Source organism: Cordyceps fumosorosea (assembly GCF_001636725.1).
Source record: "Cordyceps fumosorosea ARSEF 2679 chromosome Unknown scaffold_43, whole genome shotgun sequence".
Taxonomy (NCBI): domain Eukaryota; kingdom Fungi; phylum Ascomycota; class Sordariomycetes; order Hypocreales; family Cordycipitaceae; genus Cordyceps; species Cordyceps fumosorosea.
In genome coordinates, this window is record NW_017387343.1 from 90,227 (window position 1) to 113,121 (window position 22,895).

The 22,895-nt window shown below is 55.9% G+C and overlaps 9 protein-coding genes across 9 annotated transcripts; 5 read left to right on the forward strand and 4 right to left on the reverse strand.

Moving 5' to 3' along the window:
* Positions 1-333: 333 nt before the first annotated feature.
* Positions 334-1,926, forward strand: ISF_09210 (peptidase; the record flags this gene model as incomplete). Its single annotated transcript, XM_018852813.1, has 6 exons — positions 334-706; positions 804-970; positions 1,027-1,404; positions 1,455-1,597; positions 1,643-1,799; positions 1,852-1,926. The coding sequence occupies 6 exons, from the start codon at positions 334-336 to the stop codon at positions 1,924-1,926; spliced, it is 1,293 nt and encodes a 430-aa protein (XP_018700021.1).
* Positions 1,927-2,321: 395 nt separating this feature from the next.
* ISF_09211 (hypothetical protein) lies at positions 2,322-3,023 on the reverse strand (the record flags this gene model as incomplete). Its single annotated transcript, XM_018852814.1, has 1 exon — positions 2,322-3,023. The coding sequence occupies one exon, from the start codon at positions 3,021-3,023 to the stop codon at positions 2,322-2,324; it is 702 nt and encodes a 233-aa protein (XP_018700022.1).
* A 3,126-nt stretch (positions 3,024-6,149) lies between these two features.
* On the reverse strand, positions 6,150-7,800 carry ISF_09212 (Permease, cytosine/purines, uracil, thiamine, allantoin; the record flags this gene model as incomplete). The annotated part of the gene is made up of 3 exons (XM_018852815.1): positions 6,150-7,047; positions 7,117-7,340; positions 7,393-7,800. 3 exons carry the CDS (start codon positions 7,798-7,800, stop codon positions 6,150-6,152), a joined length of 1,530 nt encoding a protein of 509 aa, XP_018700023.1.
* A 721-nt stretch (positions 7,801-8,521) lies between these two features.
* Positions 8,522-10,478, forward strand: ISF_09213 (Glucose-methanol-choline oxidoreductase; the record flags this gene model as incomplete). Its single annotated transcript, XM_018852816.1, has 3 exons — positions 8,522-8,919; positions 9,104-9,555; positions 9,625-10,478. The coding sequence occupies 3 exons, from the start codon at positions 8,522-8,524 to the stop codon at positions 10,476-10,478; spliced, it is 1,704 nt and encodes a 567-aa protein (XP_018700024.1).
* Positions 10,479-10,630: 152 nt separating this feature from the next.
* On the reverse strand, positions 10,631-12,247 carry ISF_09214 (Major facilitator superfamily domain, general substrate transporter; the record flags this gene model as incomplete). The annotated part of the gene is made up of 1 exon (XM_018852817.1): positions 10,631-12,247. The coding sequence occupies one exon, from the start codon at positions 12,245-12,247 to the stop codon at positions 10,631-10,633; it is 1,617 nt and encodes a 538-aa protein (XP_018700025.1).
* A 1,703-nt stretch (positions 12,248-13,950) lies between these two features.
* ISF_09215 (hypothetical protein) lies at positions 13,951-16,581 on the forward strand (the record flags this gene model as incomplete). Its single annotated transcript, XM_018852818.1, has 3 exons — positions 13,951-14,278; positions 14,340-14,615; positions 14,693-16,581. The coding sequence occupies 3 exons, from the start codon at positions 13,951-13,953 to the stop codon at positions 16,579-16,581; spliced, it is 2,493 nt and encodes an 830-aa protein (XP_018700026.1).
* A 2,661-nt stretch (positions 16,582-19,242) lies between these two features.
* On the forward strand, positions 19,243-20,565 carry ISF_09216 (chorismate synthase; the record flags this gene model as incomplete). The annotated part of the gene is made up of 3 exons (XM_018852819.1): positions 19,243-19,277; positions 19,346-19,531; positions 19,584-20,565. 3 exons carry the CDS (start codon positions 19,243-19,245, stop codon positions 20,563-20,565), a joined length of 1,203 nt encoding a protein of 400 aa, XP_018700027.1.
* Positions 20,566-21,578: 1,013 nt separating this feature from the next.
* Positions 21,579-21,816, forward strand: ISF_09217 (hypothetical protein; the record flags this gene model as incomplete). The annotated part of the gene is made up of 2 exons (XM_018852820.1): positions 21,579-21,716; positions 21,778-21,816. The coding sequence occupies 2 exons, from the start codon at positions 21,579-21,581 to the stop codon at positions 21,814-21,816; spliced, it is 177 nt and encodes a 58-aa protein (XP_018700028.1).
* Positions 21,817-22,077: 261 nt separating this feature from the next.
* Positions 22,078-22,833, reverse strand: ISF_09218 (Trimeric LpxA-like protein; the record flags this gene model as incomplete). Its single annotated transcript, XM_018852821.1, has 2 exons — positions 22,078-22,582; positions 22,640-22,833. The coding sequence occupies 2 exons, from the start codon at positions 22,831-22,833 to the stop codon at positions 22,078-22,080; spliced, it is 699 nt and encodes a 232-aa protein (XP_018700029.1).
* Between the last annotated feature and the right edge of the window lie 62 nt (positions 22,834-22,895).

Below are 22,895 nucleotides of genomic sequence, written 5' to 3' on the forward strand. Positions count from 1 at the left end.
ACAACTGTTGACGAATACTGCTACCTGATCGTCGCTGTGCAAGCGTTCAAGTAAGGAAACATGGATAAAATTATTAAAAGTAAATGGAAAGCGAAAACTCCAAAGAGCGAACATTGCGAGGGCCAAATTCATTCTGCGACTCTTGGTGCAGGGTACGCCACCCGCAGCAGCCTTGTCCAAGCTGGATGACGCCATGGCGACCGGCCAACGGTCCGCTGTCTCAGCGCCTAATAAGCAGACGCTATCCGTGCTCGGTGCTCGCAAACACTCACTCTCACTGCCTTTCTTCGTCAACATCACCAACTCATTCACCTAAGCAGACATCCCGTCACAATGCCCCCTTCGGCGTGCAAAAGCGCGCTACTTCTGCTGTCGCTCGGCCTTGCCAGCTTCGGCGCTGCCGCCCAGGACAGCCAGATCGTCTTGTCGCTCAACGCCAACTCGCTGCACAAGGTCGACCCGGCCATCCTCGCCGCGCTCAAGGCACACAAGGACCCCGTCGACGCCTACGTCGCACTGCACCCCGAGGAGGCCGAGAAGCTCGCCGAGAAGCGCCTGCTGCGCATCGCCGGCGAGAAGGAGCCGCGGTGGATGACTGAGGGCGACAAGATGAGGCTCCGCCGCAAGGGCCGCAAGTTCGCCGACATCACCGACTACGAGCAATTCTACAAGCAGAATGCTCTGTCCACCCAGTCTGGCAAAGCTCGTAAGAAAAGCCCCTGTTCTTTTTTTTTCATTTTTTTTTCATGAATCCTGGGGTTTTTATCATGGGGTTTTTATATGCACTTCGCTGACCCTTTCAGACCTCCCCAAGCTTACCCAGCAGAGACTCGTCAGGCCTCTGTTTCCCCAGGTCTCCAAGGACAACATGGAGTTTGTCCTGAAGCACATGACCAGCTTCTACACCCGCTATTTCGGAAGCGTCACCGGCGAGCAGAGCGCCCTCTGGCTCCGTGACCACATCGCCGATGTACGAGCGCACCTGCATTCCAAATTGCGAGTTACCGTGACTAACCGGCTCGCCAGATCATCAAGGAGGCGCCTTTCCACACACACATCTCGCTTGACGTGTTCCCCCATGCGTTCCCGCAGCCCTCCATCATCGCCCGCTTCGAGCCCAAGGTCGCCAACTTTTCCGCGCCCGTCACCATCCTCGGTGCCCACCAGGACTCCATGAACTACCTCTTCCCGCTGCTCCCCGCGCCCGGCGCCGACGACGACTGCTCGGGCACCGTCAGCATCCTGGAGGCCTTCCGCGTCCTCGTCCACAACGGCTACGTCCCCCGCAACGGGCCTGTTGAGTTCCACTGGTACGCCGCCGAGGAGGGCGGTCTTCTTGGCAGCCAGGCTATCGCCAAGTACAAGAAGGAATCTGGCGTGACCATCGGCGCCATGCTGGAATTTGTACGTGTAGAAGGATCAAGTGATGCGGTGATTTTGCTGAATTTGTCTAGGACATGACGGCGTTTGTTGCCAAGAATGCCACTGAGTCCATTGGCATTATCGAGACTTCTGCTGACAAGCCTCTGACCAACTGGGTTCTTGGCCTCGCCCAGGAGTACAGCGAGATCGAGTCTGCTGTCTACAAATTGCAAGAGTATGTGCAATTCACCGACTGACGAAGCTTTGCTGACTTTTCCAGGGGCGCCGGCTCGGATTACATGTCCTTCACCAACGTCGGTTTCCCTGCCGCGTTCGCCTCCGAAGGCGACCCCATCAGCGGAGAGTTTGACCCCTACATCCACGGCATTCACGACACCATGGATGTCGACGACGAGAGCGGCAGGTTCTCTCTAGACGTAGGTCGATCACTCTTCATTGAGCAACCTGCAGGTTACTAACACGTGATAGCACATGGCGCGCTTCTCGGAGCTGGCGCTCGCCTTTGTCGTCGAGCAGGCCGGGTGGAACAATGACTGGAGGTAAACAGCCAATGCATTCGACTTGCTCCAGCAACCGCCCAGGAAGGATCGGGGATTTCTGGATCATGTAAGCGTTTTTGTGATAGTACATATAGGAGGCGATCTATGATCAGCGACTCAGTTGTGGATGCCGGTCCTTGATTTACTCTTTTAGATATACGCGGCGGTCTCGATTAAATTCCAACAATTCATCTACGTTCAAGTGTAAGCATTGATTTCGCCCACCCTCCAATCTCAGCCTTCATTTGAGAGAGCAAGTAATTTCTTTCTCATCAGCACTTGTATTGTGTCAAATCAGCTATTTACAAGCGCAGCCAACACATTGTTGTCTGTTTTGTAAACGATATATACCAAATTGAGGACAAATGAACCATCAGTCGCTCAGCTCACGCTGGCCACTTAGGCGCGGCACTTGGAAGGAGCCAGAGTCCAGCCGGTCAGGCGATTGGCGACATCCGTGGCATAGCACGGCGTGCTGCCCTTGCCGTCATTCAAGTTTCCGTAGTCCGCCGAGCCGCTGTTGTACAGCCTCGCCGCCGCGTAGAACTTGCGACCTCCACTATCCCCCGTCGCGCTCTGCGCCTTCGCCAGCGTCTGCTTCAGCCCATCCCCCGACGCCGTCCCCGCCGTGCCGTCGCGGATCATCAGCGTGATCTCGCTCGCCGGGCACGGGTCCCTGCCCGCGCACGACCCCGCGCCGTTGTGCGACTGCATCAGCCCCGGGTTGCGCACGCCGTTGTCCGTGACCGGCGCGCGCACGCACCCTTTGCTCTCCTGCATGACCACCGAGAGCACGAAGCGCCTGTCCACGCCGGTCTCGCCGGCGACCTGGTTGATGGCGTTTTTGAGGGCGGCGATCTCGGCGCCGGAGTTGTCGGCGCCCCAGCCGTTCCAGCCGCACGACTTCTGCATGAGCGGCAGGTTGGAGGCCCAGAGCTGGTCGAAGGAGCCCCAGGCGGACTGGGCGGGCCAGCCGCGGGAGGTGGAGCCGTCGCCGGTGTAGAAGGTATAGGAGTCGCCGTAGCGGGCGACGAGGGTGGAGGGCGCGGCGGAGACGCCGGCGGCGAGGGCGGTGATGGCGACGCTGAGTTTGGCGTACATGGTGAATGAATGGACCGGGAGGATTAGGTGGATTGATATATACAAAGAAGTGGATGAGGCTCACAGAGCTTCGTGGTGTAAAAGACAGTTAGTTGAATTGAGTTGAAAGAGAGTAGATAGTTTCTCAGGGCTTGCTGTAAGACTGCTGAAGAACAACGACAGGTTCTGAACGGGATTATTGACGATTTATATAGATTTACGTTGCATTGTAATTTGGAAATAATTCTTCCGGGAGTCATCCTCTTCTCGGCCTTTCTTCCAACATGACACTCCCAGTTCATCTTGGAAGCTTCATGCTAAGCTCTAGGTAATATCTGGCGCCCTGTCTACAACGCCCGACTTACACGACCTACCCCCCCCCCCCAGAAAGACCCATCCCAAATGGGACTCGATGCTGACGGCCAGGGGCATCCAGACCACTTTCGAGTCGCCAATGCCGAGACTCACTATTTGCTGATGGCGCAACAAAACGACCCCCACGTTTTCAGGGCCACCAATGAGCGCTTGGGTGACTTACTAAAATGGGACAAATTCTTGTCAAGCTTCGGCATCAACTGGCTGACGGAGAGAGCCGCCAAGCCCCACGGATGGCTTTGAAGATTTGCAGACCTGGGCTAAGAGGAACCTCTCGGGCATTCTCTCGGGCGCTGGGATGTAGTTGTATGCAGCTCCGTTGACTAGTTGGCGGGGAATTCAACGTTCCATCCTCGGTGCGAAGCCAAATTAGGAATGCGCCTAATTCAACGTCAACAGTAGATTGGTAGGTGTAGAGTTTGGATGAGCTACCATGGCAAATTGCAGGAATAGACTGTGGGGAAGAGTATCTGATTCGCGGAAAGAACAGCCGCGTTACCTCTGTCGAGTACATTGATCCGTTACTAAACACTAAGTTATGGAGCTATTAAGTTCTGCCCTTTCTTCATCAGCCTCGCCCAAGAAACAATTTTACCGCAAAGAAAACCAGCCAATTGATATCCCGACTATCCACAAACCGTGAGGCCACTGCGACGTTTCTTGGCCCTCTATTATTGATGCGTCTTCATCAGACGAGACTGCATGCATGCGCCGCCAGTGTAGGTTGATCGGCGGCGCAGGTCCCAACCATGCGCGCTATCACACGATGCAACGTATCGCTCAGTAGCCATGGTAAACTCAATAGAAATCCGCCGTCCCTCTGTGGTCAAATGCCAAGACGAACATCTCGCTTCGCAAACTCCAAGTGTGTCGGCACCAAGAGAAACGTTGGCCCGGGATTGGACGGGAAAATCTGGACGAAGGCTTACATAGGCACGATGGCTTCACCAGCTCTTGCTTACAGCGCTAATGCGACGCTGTGGCGCGATCTCACCCCTTGACTCGCACACTCCGCCGAATCACCCAGGAATGCCAGGTTGGTCATCGCGACGCGTGCGTTTCCGTCCTCTGTCTTCTTCAACGGCTTTGCGATACCACCGATCAGGGTCTGACAGGCTGTCAGGTCGCTCATCACGCCACCTGCTGCTGTTCCCAGGACCAGCACTCCGCGATCCGTCACCACCATAGAGACTCAACAGCTCAAGACCCGACAATTCCTTCCTAACCCACTGCACTCCAGGCGCAGCAATAGCCACGGAGCGATCCATCCTCCCGAGCACGAAAGGCTTCACCAAGACAAAGACGGTCCAAGCAAAGCGGGCAAACAACAATTCCCGGGAGGTGGTGCCCAGATACCGGATGAGCTTATCATGATGCATGGCTGAAAATTCCTCTGCGTTGGAGCTAAAGACGTGTAAAACATATGTTTCTACCCGGGCTGAGCTCGGAGAATCCGGCCCGTTTGAGGCAGCCATGGGCTTTGGTACGATAGAGAACATGCGGTCATCGAAGCAACGATGGATGTCGGCCCGTAGACGAATTATATTCCCGAAATCGTTTATATCGCGTGTGCCCAGACAGTACCGGACCATGCCATTTAGCATGAACCAATCCTCTTCTTCCCTGGGCACTAGATGGGCGGTGGTGACGCCAAAATAATGGTTTGTAACAGCGCAACGTGGCGGCGGGATGATGAAGCCTAGATTCTTGAAGTTTGGCCATGTTTCGGGTAGCTGCCCATGGGGAAAGCGCCAATCACGAAATGTTGGGACCACCGGGTAACGATATGTAGCTATCGAGCATGCTGACAGTCAGCCTTGTCAACATGGCAGCTTTGCGGTTCTGTGAACGTACGGTCGGAATTCACCATGAAAAAGTACGTGCCGGGAGGGAGGAGCCCATGGATGGGTATTTTATCCTCTACGGCACTCGTTCCTTCGCGATCGAAGAAGAGCCGCCCCGAGAATGCATTGTCTGCGACGATTTGGCAGGCCAGAAGCGCCGTGTTGTGGTGAAGCGTGAGGGCGCCTCGCTCGTTTCTTGGGTCGACGCACGGCAAGGTGAAGAGGAGGTCCAGCGGCGAGGGATACGACGGGTGAAGGAAGCATGCAGTCTCATCGTCTCGCCCGTCCACAACAAAACCTGCGGGCAAAGCGTGTGGGAGGTTGCGGACTTTTGGATCCATGGCACCGAGGTTAGTAGTTGTGCACGCAGTTGTTGGGTGAGTAGAAGACGAGGGGATAGGGGAATTTCTCTGATGGCATCCTGCAGCCTGCAGCCTGATGGGCGGCAATACGAATACGCGCCGTGTACCTACTCTTCAGTCTTTAAATCAGCTACCAAGCTCCGAATCGACAGTTACACCAAGGCCTGTTTGTGGAAGTAAATTTGTCAATTATTAGTAAATATACCCCTATCGCTATTCTTCAGGTTGATAATGATATCCATCTGTCATGTGTAGTCATAATGTGCACGTTGAGGACTAAAAACGCCTACGAACTGATATAACGACATCGATGGATCGGTGAATTGCCAGCATAACTTATATTCTGTATTTTCTCTCTCCCTGTTACTAATTTCATCCTGCTTATCTTTTTAATCTTCTTTGTCCTTTTTAACCATTTTCATCTACTTTATCTTCTTCGTCCTCTTCATCGTCTCTGTCCCCTGTATACTCTGTATCTCCTCACCTTGTTGTCTCTGCATCATAGACTACGAATACAAAACACCTCTTGAAGCTTGGAAATTTCTGCTGTAATTGCTAAAGCTCGTTCATCTTCCAATATGTTTTAGCTCGAGATATCGTAACGGTGGGAAGGTTACCATAGTCATGCCGAATCCAATCCACATGCCCAAATCCGCGCCGTCGGCCAACTTCGACACCGGCCCAACATACCACGCCTGCGACATGCCGATGACAGCCCCGACCCAGCCGACGAGGAAACTGACCAGCGCCGCCCATCCCTGAGGGAGGTACGCCTTGTTCTCCCACTGCGCCCAGTCCCAGCCCCGGCCGCGGCGGAAGATGAGCTGCTCCTGCAGGCAGATGCACACCATGAACTCGATCCAGTAGCCCATCAGCGCCACGAAGTTGGAGTAGATGTCGAACAGGCTCCGGCGACCCGCCAGTCCGAGAACCAGCTGTATCAAAACCAAGACGGACGACCAGACCCATCGCGGCACCGCCTTGCCGTAGCGCCCGAGGGTCTGGCACCCGAGACTGCTGGAGTACGTCCCGGGCACGCTGTTGGCCACCACGCCGAGGGCCATGACCACGGAGCACACGCTGCCGAAGCCCCCGAGCGGCGCGAAGGCGGCGACGACCAGCGCGCCGGTGCTGATGTCGTTGGCCTGCGCCCATGCCGGCCGGTGCGCGGTGCCGGTGGCCAGCCCGATGGCGACCATGTAGACGAGACTGAACGAGATCCAGAGGCCGGCCAGCGTCAGGAGGAAAATCCGCCGCCGTGGTGTCCGCTCAGGGTAGTAGACGTAAAAGTCGGCCGCCGCGGCGGACCACGAGTTGGGCACGTACGAGCACAGGCTGAAGTACGTCAGACGCGCGGCAGCCAGCTTCGTGCCGGAAACGGTGTTGGGCGCCGCAGCGTCAAAGTACGGCCCCGCGCAGCCGATCAGAACGGCCAGGACGATAACCTGGGGAAGCCAAGCGTATCTGCACAGGAGCTTGTATGAGCCGGATGTTTTCTAGCCATCGCTGTAATGGTTGGTCTTGTGGACTTACCGCTCGTAGATTTGGAAAGGGTACATGCCAAACGCGGCAATCATCCAGCACACGGCGCTTATGACCACGACGCCGACGGCGATGCTCATGCCGTTGCCGCTGACCGCGGACAGCACCTGGCCCGCTATGATGGCGTCGATGGTGCAGTACCCTATCATCAGGATGATGTTGAGCAGGCACGGAATCTTTGCCGGCCAATATCCCATGAGGAAACGCAACGCGACCTATCCTCCGCGTTAGCCCCAGCCCAAAATTTCTCCCCGCTTTGCTTATTACCATGGTACGGTTGCCGCTTTGCGGGCCAAAGGTGCACATGTACGCCGTGGAAAGACTACCGAAGAAGGCGCCGAGCACCGCGCACGCGGCCGCGTCGCGGAAGCCGAGCCCCAGCAGCATCGGCCCGAGCAGGCCGGCGCCCAGGTTGTTGAGCGACAGGTTGGCGCTGAGCCAGAGCAGGAACACCTGCACATCGTGGGAGAGCGACGGGGCGTGGCGCTCGTCGGGCGCCACGCGCCGGATGCCGCGCGCCTCGAAGCCGGCGAGGCCTTCCACCCACGCGCTGCATCGCGCGAGCCGGGAGGCGATGCGCGAGCGATGGTTGCGATGCTGGGGCTTGCTGGTGGTGGCGTCTGGTGCCAAGTTTTGCAAGGCATGCTCTTCGTCGTGTTTGGGAAAGTCGGACATGCCGGGCGGTAGTAGGCTGGTCGCACTCAGCGCTGTAGTGTAAGAGGATGGATGAGTGAGACACTGTGTAGATTCCAAGTTGAGCGACGAGCTGCAATTTTTCTCACAATTCAGTCTACATGATCAATGGTAATGATTTTCGTAGTCTCCTCCTTGGATACTACTCCCTGACAGCCTTGTTGTGGTATCCTGAGCTAAAAGTTAGTAGAACTATGGTATAAACGAGGTGGGCTGCCGGGGTGTGTACGACTCGGACACTTTCTTTCGCTGTAGGGTTGCATTCAAGACGAACATGGGGTAAGAGTGCCTTTAAATTCGACGCTCCCTTTTTTTTTTTTTTTTTTTTTTTTTTTAATTCCTTTTTAATTCCATTTCCCAGTGCCGTTCAGCCACAGCGCATCACGCTGGTTGCGGGAGAAAATGTCCTTGATAGACCAATGCCATACGGATACGGCAATTCGAATTTGCGAGACCTTCCACCTAGTGACCGCAATTATGGAGTAGTATTAACTCACTTTGATCTACTTAGAATCTTTGCCATTCGCATTACACATGTATAGTAACACCAGCATGTGGCTCTAGCAGCATGCCAAGTTCCCACCAAGAGCCTTGCAACGACCTAAGCTTCCCCGCTGTACAAACGGCGAGCAACCAAAACCACTCACACTCACACTCACATTCACTTCGGCTTTCTACTTGCGAAAGTAAAATATCTCATAATATGCGCTCCGAGTACCAGACATCTTCCGATGCTTTCGTCAAGCGCCGATTTGACTACATTGTGATCGGCGGAGGAACGGCTGGGCTTGCCGTCGCCTCCCGCCTAGCTGAGCGCACGCACCTGCAGGTCGGAGTTCTCGAGGCCGGCCGGTCCGTCGAAGGCGACGACAACGTGCAAGTTCCGGCGTTCTACGGCCGCTCGCTGCAAGGAGAGAATGACTGGTGCCACCGGACGGCGCCTCAGGACGGCCTCGCCGGGAGGACGCTCCCCTGGCCGCGAGGGAAGACCCTGGGAGGCACGAGCGCGCTCAACTTCATGACCTGGGTGCGCGCAAGTCGCCAGGACTACGATGCGTGGGAGGAGCTTGGGAATCCAGGCTGGGGATGGGATAGCCTACTGTGAGTCTCACCTCATGGAGCTTCAACTGGGAGAGGGCACCAAGCTTACTGTGGCAGCCAGCCCTTTCTTCAAGAAATCGGAAACCTTTCACCCACCGAGCGAGAGTCTCGCGGCAAAATTTGATGTTAGGCACGATCCGACTTCTCTTGGTACATGCGGACCTATACAAATTTCCTACAACAGCGAGTACTCCGCGTCACACAGCCTCTGGCATCGCACGCTAAATGCCGTGGGCATCCCGACCAACGTCGCTCACACCGCGGGCTCCAACGTCGGCGTATGGACAAACATTAACAGCGTGGATCCAAGGACTGCAAAGCGGTCATACGCGACTAGCTATCTTGATTCGGAGCCCAAGCGACCCAACCTTCACGTTCTCACCGGCGCACATGTCAAACGAGTTGTCCTTGACGCAGATGGTACACGCATCGCTGCGAGAGGGGTTCTTTTTGAGTGTGGCGGGCAGGAATTTGAGGTATCCGCACGGCAAGAGATCATTGTTTCCGCTGGCACCGTCCAGTCTCCCCAGATCCTCGAGTCTTCCGGCATCGGCAACCCTGATGTACTGGACCAGGTAGGTGTGCCGGTCAGAGTCAAAAGTCCGATGGTTGGAGAAAACCTGCAGGAGCATATCAGTAAGTTTCCTCTTCCTGACACTCGCCTCTGGCCACAGCACGAGGGGAAAAAGGGCTAATTCCGTCCAGTGCTTGCCACGATTTTTGAGGTAGACCCGACGCTCGCAAACCCGGATGATCTCTCCGACGACGTCTACGCGGCGCGAGCGCGAGAAGAATACAATGCGGCGCGGCGCGGGCCGCTGACTGTTCTCCCCTGCTCTATTTGCTACGTCCCGCTCAAGGACATCCTTCCTCAGCCCGTGCTCGCCGACATCAAGGCTCGCGCGCAGCTTCACTCTGCCTATGGTGCGGAGAAGACCGCCATCGTCATAGATCGACTTGGAAACGACACGGAGCTGGGCCACATGGAGTACATCTTTGATCTCGGCAACTGGAGTCCATACTTCAAAGGTGAAGCGGGAAAAAAATACGGCACGATGCTGCAGATACTACAATATCCGTTTTCTGTCGGATCCATTCACCTACGGCCGTATCGCGCGAGCTCCGAAGGTGCAAAGGAGCTGCACATCGACCCGGGGTATTACCACGGCAAACACGGCCAGCTTGACGCCGAGATCATGCAAAAGGGCACCCGCTTCCTCCGGAAGATTGTTGAGACGGAGCCGCTGGCGAACATCATTCACCGTCCCGTTGCTCCGACGACCGAGGATTTCCAGGACGACGGCCGAATGTGCAATTGGATAGCGGAAAACACCATAACGGATTGGCACCCGGTGGGAACGTGCGCGATGGGCGGCGATGCGGGCGTGGAGGGCGGCGTCGTCAACGAACGGCTGCAGGTGTACGGCGTCGAAAACCTTCGTGTCATTGATGCCAGCGTCATGCCGTTGCAGATCAGTGCGCACCTGCAGGCAACAGTGTATGCCATCGCCGAAAAGGGGGCGGCCATGATACTCGAGGACTTGGACAAGGCGCAGTGAAACTGGGGCATCATGGAAAGTGTGCAGTCAAGGTTTCAGCTTGACTGGGTGGGATGAGGAGCGGAGACGAGCGCGGCCACATTGTCTGGCCTGCTTTCGTTTGTTCAATTTCTGAGAGCCATGTAATAACCTTGGAAGTTGTGATATAAAGATTATAATCGATACCTGAACCCAACAGTCTTCCAATCGGTGATGTCCTCGAACGCTGCGGGTTGTAGCTGCACCGCGGTGGCACCCGCGTCGCTGCCCAGCTTGGCATCGGGCAACGCGCCCGCCGTAGCCAAGCTGCCCTGAACGCCCTCCATCTTGGACCTGAGCGCGTTGAACCACTGCAAGTACATGCGCAGCACGATAGCCAGGACGATGACGAGCGAGTAGCAGATCATGATGGTCTGAAACGCCGTGTCGTACGTGGGCGCCTCGCTCTCGCGGAAGAACTGGGGCCCGGCAACGTTGCCCGCGCAGTACGCGACGAACAGCAGCGCCGTCATGGTCATCTTCTTGGTCACGCCCTTGAAGTTGGACTGCACCAGCGCCATGTTCAGCGGCATCGACGCGGGCCCCGGCGACAGTAGGAAGTAGGCGAGGAGCTGCGCGCCGCGCGAGGGGACCTGCCGGCGACGGTAGATGACGGCCGCGCCGGCGACGCACGGGAGGACCACGGCGACGATGAGGATGCAGTTGAGCGTGCGGTGGCGGCCGGCGAGCCAGCCCGTGCCGGCGATGATGGCCGCGGAGAGGAGCGAGTAGGGGATGTTGACGAGGGTGGACTGCAGGCTGGTGAAGTGGAACGACTTGACGATGATGTTGGCGAAGCTCTGCGTGCCGCTGTTGGGGATCTGACCGAGGGCGGCGATGCAGACGATGAGCCAGGTCTTGGGGTCGACCAGGCACTCGCGGACCTGCTCCCGCGAGAAGCGGGCGCCCTCTGTGCTTCCCGTGCCGGCGACGACGGTGCGGCGGGTCGCGACCTCGCGCTCCTCGGTAGTAAGGAACTTTGCTGTAGAAATGGAATCAGGGAGTAGGAAGAACGTGGGGACCGTCCAGAGAAACGTCGCCGCGCCGAGGATGATGTACATCCAGCGCCACGGGTGCACTTCGTCGTGAACGTGGCCGACGGCGAACGCGAGCAGGCTCGAGACTAGGCCGCCGACCGAGTTGCCCGCGAACCAGACGCCGACGCGCGCGGGCATCTCGTCGCGGGTGTACCACGTCGAGGTGACGAACATGAAGCCCGGGGCGATGCTCGCCTCGGCGACGCCCAGCAGGATGCGGACGGCCAGCAGGCCGCCGAAGGACGTGCAGGCGGCGGTGGCGGCGACGGCGGCGCCCCATAAGGCCGTGTTGGCGGCGAGGTACTTGCCGACGGGCAGGCGGGCGACAACAAGCGCGGCCGGGTACGACCAGGTGAGGTAGCCGAGGTAGAAGACGCTGGCGACCCAGCTGTATTGCTGGCCGTGGAGGTGCTGTTTGTTCGCGGAGATGAGCAGCGCGCGCGGGGCGGGGGGAGAGGGGGGACTGACGGTGTCTTCTTTGAGGCCGAATACGGCGGCGCTGGAGAGAATCACCTTGTCCATGAAGTTGAGCATGTACGTGATGAAGAGCAGCGGGATGATGGCGCGGTCGATCTTGCGCAGAACGCGTCGTGCGACGGCAGCCGCGTCATCGCCGGCGCTTTCATCCGCAACACCTGGGTTGGACGTCGGCGGGTTGGCCATTTCGTCTCGAGGCCGGTCAAGCAGCGGCCGCGTCTCTTCTTCTCCGGACATGGGGTGGGCTGACTGCTGGAGCGATGGTTGTCCTGCTCGCCAAGAAGCGCGGCCGGCGCCGTTCGTCCTGTCAGCGAACGGGGGCCACACCACCAACTCGGAACGTGCCGTAGCGGGTGTCAGGTGTCGTCTAGGGCTGCTGGACGCGTAAGTTGAGGGGTTGATGCGTGCCTGCCGGTTCGAGAAACTTGGTACCTGATTCCGAGGGGTGCGTAATGGTCCCGCCTGTTATTATGCGGATATTCAATGCGTCGCTATATAAGGGCAAAAAAACAAACCCCGACGAGCCCATGAAGTGAATCAGCAGAGCCCTCGATTAGGTAACTATGGATCCACAGAGAACACCTAAAACTCCTCCTCTGAGCTGTCCCATGTTGCTACAAAGGTCCTGAGTGCGAGCAAGGGGTGGTCACTTTTTTCTTTTTAGTCGAGTCTCATATTCTTCTGGTTGGAGTGGTGAAGTCGGAATTCTGCTGCGGCAGTAATAAGTCGAGTCAGCACACCTGCCTTTGCATTGGTGGTCTAACATACTGACGTCCATCTTCTATTGTCTACCGTCCCTTCTCTGTCGTTTATTCGCTAGTTTATTATGCATAACTCATGCTCTATCTATTATTTACTAGCCGCTGGCCTGTCTGCGGGTGCACCTGGCCAGTACGTATTGATACGTTGTTCCTCTTCGTTGGACATGGCCTTTCTTTTTTCTTTTGTTTTTCTTCTTTTTTTGGTTTTTTTTTTCTTTAAAACCACAAAACCGCCAAATCTTTCGTCGCACATCACGTTGGTCAATTTTCTGTTCGCTCGTTCCCGACAGCATCCTGCCAACTGCCCACTAACTATAACGTCAATGCAAGTCCAAGTAGCGTGAACCTGACTCAAATACAAGGAGTCGAAACCTCATACCGACCGAGGATTTCCGGGCATGGCGACTGACTAGGATGGAGCATTAATCATTAGGGTGTAGTGCTATTTAATGTGCCATATCATGAATTTGAAACTAGTTGTCTTTCCCACGGCGTTTCCCTGATTTGTTACGTGATTAGAGGTGCGAAGCTGTGGTCCCCCAGCACCAGCTTCAGCGACTTCAGCATATCTCTAAGAGTTGTCACAAACTCAGGAAGCATGTCCAGGCTCTTCAGATTCTAAAATCAAGCTGATAGTGTTTAATTCCCCTACGAAAAAAGTGTCTTATAGCGGTAATAAGGAAAGAGGTGCCTGGTTGTTTCCTGGACCACGTTACGATTAGTCTGCAAAAGAATATGCAGGTCTATAATGGAAAATTTTCTAAAATTAGCATGCTTGTTATTAGAAGTGCATAGGGTAGGCAACTACTAACTAGCGTAAAGAAGTAGGGCCGCTATAAAACAGGATTGAGCATTTGCATAGCCACGCACCATATGGCGATCGCTGCATGAAGGAATCATAGAATATTAACATAATTCTCCTGCCATTATACAGGAACTAGATATGCACTACATGACGGCGGCTGTGTAGAGGAAATCCGCATTGCACGCTCGTTGCGTGCACGCCAGCAAGAATGTACTCGGCCGCGTTGCTGAGATTCTTACAATACATACAAACACTCGGTGTATATAAGATGAACAAGTCTGCGCCAGACGAGACTTTTTCCTCGACATGGTTCAAAGCACGATCCTCATCCACTGATTCACTAGATTGCCTCGGGTTCATTTCCATCTTTCACAATGCTCATCCTTAAGCGTGCCCTACTCTTTGGTTTGGCAGCTGCCAACCTGGTCGCCTCACGAGCCCACGGTCATGTGCCTTCTGATGGCTACATTTCCAGAAGAGGACTGGCCGAGCCCACTGGAAACGACAGAATTCCCGACGGAATTCAGCTCGGAAACGACAAGTGGACTCGGCAGGAGATTGTTGACGCCATTGCACCTGGCAAATCCTCCAAACCGTTCGGAAACAACGGCTTGGAGTTTAAAGGCGGCAGATGGCAGCCCAAGACTGGCGGCCTGTTTGAGGTCGGAAAATCAAAGCTGCTCGAGTACGACTTGACCAAGTGTAAGTGGTGGTCCCAAGCTCAGTGTCGCGTGTTCGTCAACGAGTCTCATACGAAATGCAGCAACGTCCCGAGGGAAATACCGAGCCATCACTACCAGCAATCGAAACTTCATCGGAATTACGGAACATGTAGAGAACAACAACGTCCGAGCCTTCTACGATGTCAAGCAAAAAGTTTCCGATGGTTTCTACCTCACTGACCCACCGATGCCGGATATCGTGACTGGCACCAATGGGGCGCGATTCGCCCGCAAGGACATTGCGGCAGCTATGGTGAGCCAGACAAAGACGAAGACCTCAAATGGAAAGTGGAGGTCCAAGATCACGGCTCTTGGTGGTAAGTTGCAGCATGTTGAACAATACCTTAGAGGCGTTGATGAGACAGGTTTTGCTAATGCCCTTGTGACTCGACAGGAGCGGATGCGGGAGCGTACAATGTCGTTTATGACGGAAATAGATTCGTGTATATCGAAGATGGATCTGACATCGACGCGCCAATTGCTCAGAGAAAGCTTTATCCAGCACCGAAATGCAAGCGAGATGGAACCGGTGACTGCATTTTGGGGGAGGAAGAGGAGGAGACTGGCCTGAACAACACCAAAGAGGATGGGAAGACGACTGAGCCAACGGAAGAGGAGGGCAAGACGGCCGAGCCGGCGGAAGAGGAAGGGAAGCTTACCGAACATACCACTCCGCTTGAAGAAGGCGCGACTCCTATCGAGAGCGCCGAGTCGGTCAAGATAGCCGAAGAAATCTCGCAAAGGGAGTTCGCCGAACTCGCCGCTCGCGGCGGAATGTCCAAGTCCATCAAGGACGCATTCTCCCTCTCGATCCAAGACGCGCGCAGCAAACTCCTGGGCTACAAACCCCTCACCCTCGAGTCGTCGCGGTTCGAGCTCGCCGCCGGAAAGCTGGCCAATCTTCCCTTCGAGAGAATTGCCGTCGGCTCGTACATCAACGGTGTCACCGAGGCGTTCGAGAAGGACGTCAACATCTTCGACAAGGCCAAGGCCGTGACCTCCATCGTGCCCATCATCGGCTGCACCGCCAACGCCGTCTCCGAGGCCTTCAAGGACAACTTTGACATGCTCGACACCGTGCTCTGCGGCCTTGGCGACGGGCTGATGCTGTCGCCCGCCGCGCCGATCGGCCTCGCCATCCACGCTATCCGCGGCATCATCAAGGCGTTTGACCCGCCGCCGGTGCCTAAGCAGGAGGACCTGCTCAAGACCCGAGACGACCAGTGGAACAAGTTCCTGGCCGACTACGTCTACGCCTACATCTACTCAAAGGTTAACGACAACTCTACGTCGAAGGAGCAGCCGTTCCGTACGAAACTGGGCGGCACACTGGCCATGCACGGCCTGGCCGTCGTCTCCGAGGGAGCCAAGAACATCGGCGTCGCGAACGCGGTCGCGCAAAAGTCGCTGGGTGCGAGCAAGGATGGCGGCGACAAGGCGGGCATCGAGCAGACACTGAGCAAGGCAACCGAGGGCATCCGGGCGGGCGTTTGGAACGAGACCTTGCGCCAGCAGCGCAACCACCTCCTCGCGCTGCCCGACATGCTCCGCGACGGCGCCGCGGCCTCGCTGAAGTCCATGGCTGACAACCTCAACAAGGAGTACGTGGACCGCCTCAAATCGCCGGAGATGGCCGAGCACTACAAGAAGGTCACCCCAGTGCCCGGCGTGTCCGGCACGGAGAGCAACAACCTGGCCGAGGTCCGCGAGAAGCTGCAAAAGATCGCCACGTACCTCCAGAGCAAGCCCCCGGTGCTGCCGCCGTCCTTCAACCTCGCGTACATGCTCGGCCAGTCCAAGGGCCTGCAGGGGCTTGACCCCGCGGTGCTCTCCCCGCGCGACTACCTGCGCGAGCTGCCCGGCTCCAACCTCTCCGAGGACCGCATCAACTTCTTCGTCGTCTTCCACGCGCTCGAGGTGGCGATGCTGTTGCGCGGCGAGCTCAAGAGGACCGAGGACGAGCTGCGCAACCCGTGGAAGTCGGACATCAAGGACGCGCGCCCGCTGCAGCTGCTGATCGCGATCAAGTTCGGGCACCTCTACGAGGAGGAGCAGAAGCAGGGGGCGGCGCACCCGGACATCCCGCCGCTGGTGAAGCAGAACGATCTCGGTTCGGTGGAGTGGTTGGCGAAGATCACGGGGCTCAGCGAGGAAGAGGTCGAGAAGGTGCCCAAGGGGGGCGAGTCGCTGTCGTACCTCAAGCTGGTGACGGATGAGAAGATGGTGCTCGCCATGCAGGATCTGCTAAGAGGGCGGGCCGGGGGCAAGGCTTCCAAGCCGTAGACATTGACTGGGCGGACAGAGACAGGATAGGATACCTTCAACAGGCAGACATATGTAGGGATTGATACTGGGGATTTTTGCTGTGTGACTGCAAGTGAGCCCGGTTCCTGTAACTTGAGCTACTGTTTTCAATATCACTACTTGCTTTTTTTTTACAGTCCTTATAGAACGCTGATTCTACGATGGTATATTGACCTTCTGTGCATCAAGTTTAAATAAATAAAACCAGGATTTTACTCGTCTCTAAATTTTTACCACTTGTAACACCAAACTGCCTTACGTCAACCATTAACGCAGCCATCCCTCTCTGCCGCATTTTGCTGTAATCTGCGCGTGTTACCAGCACACATGCCGAGCGTGAGTGAGGCACACCACCACCACCAACCGCCGTGGCTGAGAGCCGAGACGCACGTTGCTATCATTCCTGGCGACCGGTTGATTTGACCAGCAGCCATGCAATCGTTGCTGGTGCCCTGCCACACGTCTTGGCTTAAGGATCGAGCTACAACTGCAGGGTTACTCGTGGGAGTCGAAATGAAAGGGTGTCAAGGAGACACAAGCCAGAGAGATACGTACCAGAGCATTCTCAAAACAGTTCAAAGCATACCCCACGAGTATCTCTTCCACACGTCGACTACTATGCCGGGCAATTTTTCTTAGTGTCCCACAAACATCTTTGACTTGTCACGAGCACCGCCGCAGCAGATTCATGAGCACGAAATAGGCTCCTGGTGCCTGAAGTTCACTAGGGATGGAGGATTAGTTGGAATTTGGAGGGTATTTTCTGCCGAAACATTAGTAGACAGGTGCGTCTGGGGCTGTGCGCATGAATTGGTTGAAGAATGGGTACGCGACGCTCTGCAGCCAGCTAATGTTGGCCGCTGCCGTTTGCTTCTACCCCCGACAAAAAGCCCTTAAGTTGAGGAAGTCGAAAGAGGCATTCTTATCAGGGTAACTGAGTCGGGTAGCCGTGCTATACGATGCCAGTTTATTGGTTCCTTGGCATTTCAGCCACCATTATTAGCCATTGGCTCCCTTAAGAAACCCGCAGAGGTAGAAACGACCATGGGCGAAACACCGGATCATGGGCCTCAAGGCAGGGAGAAAAACACATGCAGTGGAAAAAGACGTGCTTTACAACAAAGACAACCAAACTTAGCAAGGTCAGGAAAACGCCGGAAGAATGCGTCAAAAAAGGATAAAAGCAAGAACTCAGGACAACGTTTAGAACATCTGGCATGAATGAACGGGATGTACTGAGGCGGCCGCATCTTAGACTTCATGCCTCCAGGAGAGCTAGTGAGGGATTTTAAGCTGGCATTTAGACGTGACTGTAAGCTCAGCGACGTCGACGAGTTTGGCAACGCCGGTTAGACAGAGCGGCTAAGGCGGGATCGTTGAGCGTTGTCGTACACATCCACGAACTAATTCAAGCTCGGAAAAATGCAATACGGGCCCGGAAATCATTCATTAAAGTAGGGAGGTTCGATGTTGACGCGAGGGGACGAAATGGCATAACCCCTCTCCACACCCCGACGATGAACGCAGATGTACCGATTGTGAAGCTATTGCTTAACCTAGGTGCGGGTATACGCGCTAAAGATTCCAAGGTCGGCTGGACTCCCCTGCATTGCGCAGCCATGAGCGGGGAAATCGTCGTCCTCGAATTGCTGATCAAGTCATCAGAGGAGCGCTCACGAGTGGGCTGGTGCTCATCGAGAGCTGGCCTTGTGTGGTCGGCTTCGGCGCGGAAACACACACGAGGCTGGTCATACTGTCGGAATCCATGATTCGCTGAGCCGCCGCGTTTTGAAGATTCGAGACTTTACAATTGGGTGGACGCCATTGCATTGTGCAGTGATAGCTGGCAACGAAGCCATGGTCAGGACACGTATCGCCAAGGGCGCCAACATCTACGCCAAGGACAGCTGGGTGGTCAGCCACTGATTTCGCTGTGATTACCAAACACAAAGGAGTTGTCAAGATATTTCGCACTGCTAGAGACCGCTAAACAGCATTCAAATGGTCAAAACTTGCTTTGCGCAACTTTTACAGATCGGAGAAATGGTTTGGATATGATTCTCGCAGCGTATGGACATACCTTCATCTTGCTGAACAGCAGCGCCAGAGCAGCCGCAGCTATTAGCTCACGTCCCTCTCCTCGCCACGCCCATTGCCACCGCCGCATCGACAGGCCAATTGAGCAAATTCCAGTTTATGCATACATGACGGTCCTGTTTCTTGTTGTTGTAACTAGTGCTCGCGCATCGTATGCATCGGCAGCGACGTCGTTGCCCGACGCAAGCTCTCTGGCCTGCTGCCGGGCTCCCCGGCAGAAGAAGCAGACTGCCTCGGCGAGCAGCCGTAATGTGTTCAAGACGGCGGGCCGGGCCGTCGTCGTTTTTTTTTTTTTTTTTTATTTGGGGGGTGTCGGTACAGACTACGTTGGCGGAAAGCTTGCTGAATGAAGGCGATCATGCAACTTTCTTTGGAGCCAGCAAGCGCTGGACCCGCATCTCTCATGCACGTGACAGCGCCTGCCCGCCCACGCTCCGACCTCGGATTAGTCACCGCAGAGGTAAAAATATCTCTGCGTCAACACCTCCCTTTTGCTTTCAACTTACTTCGCTCACTGGACTATATAGAACAGATATAGACGCTATGTCGAGCTTTGGCAACTACTTTCGCGTGACGACGTGAGTTTTGTCAACTAACCTACCACGGGCGCAGCACAACAGGCGTACTGACCTCTCATTGTTCACAGCGCGGGGGAGTCCCACGGCAAGTGTGTCTCCTGCATCATCGAGAACTGCCCGCCAGGCCTTGCCCTCACTGAGGATGACATCCAGCCGCAGCTCAACCGTCGACGTCCAGGCCAGTCGGCCATTACTACCCCGCGCGACGAGAAGGACCGCGTGACGATAGGATCTGGATGCGAGTTCGGGCGCACGTGAGACCACCCCACGGAGAGTCAAAATATCACGATACTAACATCCCATGAGCTTGGGCTCCCCCATAACGCTCTCAGTAATGAACGAAGATCAACGCCCGAAGGACTACGCAGCAAAAACGACAGATGTCTACCCGCGTCCCTCCCACGCCGACTGGACCTATCTCGAGAAGTACGGAATTAAGGCCTCCTCCGGGGGCGGCCGGAGCAGCGCCCGCGAGACCATCGCCCGCGTCGCCGCCGGCGCCGTCGCTGAGAAGTGGCTGCGCGAGGCCTACGGCGTCGAGATTGTCGCCTTTGTGTCCTCGGTCGGCAAGATCAAGCTCTTCGACGACATCGACTCCCTCAGCAGCGACCCCAAGTTCCTCGAGCTCGTCGACACCCTCACCCGCGACAAGGTTGACGAGTTTCTGCCGGTGCGGTGCCCTGATACTGCTATTATGAAGCGTATGGAGGACATGATTGCCGAGCTCCGCGACAAGCACGACTCCATCGGCGGCACAGTCACCTGTATTATCCGCGGGTGCCCGTCCGGCCTCGGCGAGCCGTGCTTTGACAAGCTTGAGGCTCTCCTCGCGCACGCCATCATGTCAATTCCTGCGACCAAGGGCTTTGAAATTGGCTCTGGCTTCCATGGCGCCGAGATGCGCGGATCCGTCCACAACGACCCCTTCGTATCCACCCCCGCCGCCGCTAAGGCTACGACACCAGGCGCTAGCGTTGGCATCCCTCCCTCCCGCCTATACACTAAGACGAACCACTCGGGTGGCATCCAGGGTGGCATCTCTAACGGCATGCCCATCTTCTTCCGTGTTGCGTTCAAGCCCCCCGCTACAATCTCCCAGGACCAGACTACCGCGCGCTATGATGCTTCCGGTGAGGGCGTCCTAGCCGCTAAGGGCCGTCACGACCCTAATGTTGTCCCTCGCGCAGTACCTATCGTTGAGGCTATGGCCGCTCTAACGATCGCGGACGCCCTTATGGCTCAGCATGCGAGGCAGATGGGTATGAAGATTGCTTCAGCTGGAAGGTAGTAAAATTCGGGATACAGTGTCTCAATTTACTATGACTGAACGTGGAGACCAGGGAGAAGCACTGGCACGTTAGAAAGGGTTACATTAGAAAAGGTGCCGGCTATACATCCAAGGCGTTTGGGGCACACATGGTTTATTAGACTTGGGCCTTGTCCACGTTCAGTCCTTCCCCAACGGAACCGACAATTCCTTCAGCTCGGGCAGGAGGAAAGGAGCATACGAGTGGTGAGCACAACGAGATCAAGATTCTCCTCCCATAACCGAAAGAAGTACTCTAGAAGCGTCGGTGCCCACGCACGAGGACGCAAAAGATATTTCTCAGCGGCAATGGCCGTGCGAGCAAGGCAAAACGGATAGTGGCAGATTATGAAAGATCAAGCGTCAGTGCGTGTCTTGAGTACGGATGCACAGCTATATCACGTCAAAGGGATCATTTTTAGCACTCCAAAAAAGAATTAAGAAAAAATAAGCTATATTGGAATATAAAGTACTCCTGTGACAGGCGAGTGCGTCAGGTTAACAACTCGGAGCAAACATCCCTAGCATTTGTTACTAGTATCTCTACCCGTCATCCTCTCAATGTAGATAACACAGGCCAATTTAGTAACAATCCTCTGATACAAACCGCCACAAAAGAGAAACAGCATTTCTCTAGACTCAATTTTAGTAAACAGTATTTTCTCGTAATAAAGCGGAGAATCTTGGCATGGCTTCGTAGTTCCATCCATTGCCGCTCTCAATCGGCGTCTCTCATTTTGACGACTTTTCGGTTTTTGTTGTAGTTTCTCCAACCTTTGGCTCTGTCCTTTGCCAGGCGGCACGGTGCACATCTCTTCGGACGCTGACCTTTAATGCCAAGTTACACTGGCTTTCCGTAGTCGCGGCAGCCTGGATCTAGCCGGGCCGCCTACTCGGCCGCCCTCTTCTTTTCGTAAAACCGCCTGGTTCTGGCTTTTCTTTCCTCCAACTCGCAGGGCACACACGGCAGGCAGTGCCTGGGCAACATCCTCGCCATGGCGGAGATTACGACACTGGTGGCGGCCATCTATCGCGGCTACACGACGGCCGTCGAGCCCAGGTCTGAGCAACTGGGTCCGGTCATCACGTCGAGATTCGAGCTCTTTTACGACGAGGGAAAGCAGCATATGAAGGTAAGTTGTATCACGCGAGACGCGAAAGTGAGCTGGACCCGTGTTAACCATGACTATGTAGGAGCACGACTGCTGGGTCAGGTTTCGCAAGCAGGAGTGAAGCTCAGCACGGAAGGCCAATTTTGGCACCAAACAAGAGTGGGGATTCAGGGCGCACGTTGCAAGCCATCTAGTTTTCGCTGATTTTTTTACTGGTATTCGAGGAAGGAGAGGAAATAGATACAATTAATATATGTGCTCCGGCTTCAATGATGATGATGGTGCTAGAACAACGTGTCCGAGGAGCAAACGGAGCAGCTGTTTGTTGCTCCACACAATTCCCCTGACACCTTCACTCCATGAAACCAACAAACAGCATCCATCACCTTTCTTGAACCGCCTCCTCCTCACCGCCACCGTCCATGGCCGTCTCAATCTTCCGCAAGATCCTCGCCGGGTTCCCCGTCGCCACGTGAAACGCGGGAACATCCCTCGTCACCACACTCCCCGCGCCGATGGTGCACCCCCTCCCGATCGTCACGCCGCCCAGCACCACCACGTTGCCACCAATCCAGCAGTCCTCGCCGACGATAATCGGCCGCTCGAACCACAGCCCGCGGTCGCCATCGCGCAGCGCCGGGTCCACGTGGTGCGCACCGCAGTAGAAGGCGCAGTTGGGCCCGACCAGCGACCGCGCCCCGATGGTCACCGGCACCGTGTCGTGGAAGGTCGTGTTCCAGTTGACCCAGGTCGACTCACCGAGGCGGATGTTGAAGCCGTACTCGGCGCGCACGGGTGCGCAGACGAAGGGCTCGCGCTCCAGCAGGGCCTCGTCTTCGGCCTCGGTCGCCGCGCGCGGCGGCAGGGCTCGCTCGTCCAGGGTGAGTCTGGTCGCGTTCGTGTCAGCTGGGCAACTCTTTTTGGGACCTTGTGAGACGGCTCACCTCCTCCACAGCTCGACTTGATTGCGGCGGGAATAGTCCCTAGAGTCGTTGAGCGCGTCGCACGCAATCGCGCAGCGGGCTCTGGCCGCGATCATCTCGGGGATGTTGCCGTTGTAGCCCAGTCCCTGCTGTGCCTTCTGCCATTCCTCTGTGGCCTGAAGTTGACGTTCTAACTCTGATGTTGCCATCTTCATAACGATAGAGGCTATGTGTATCGTTTCATGATGAGGTGAGCAGAGGCGGTCCGCCGACCTGG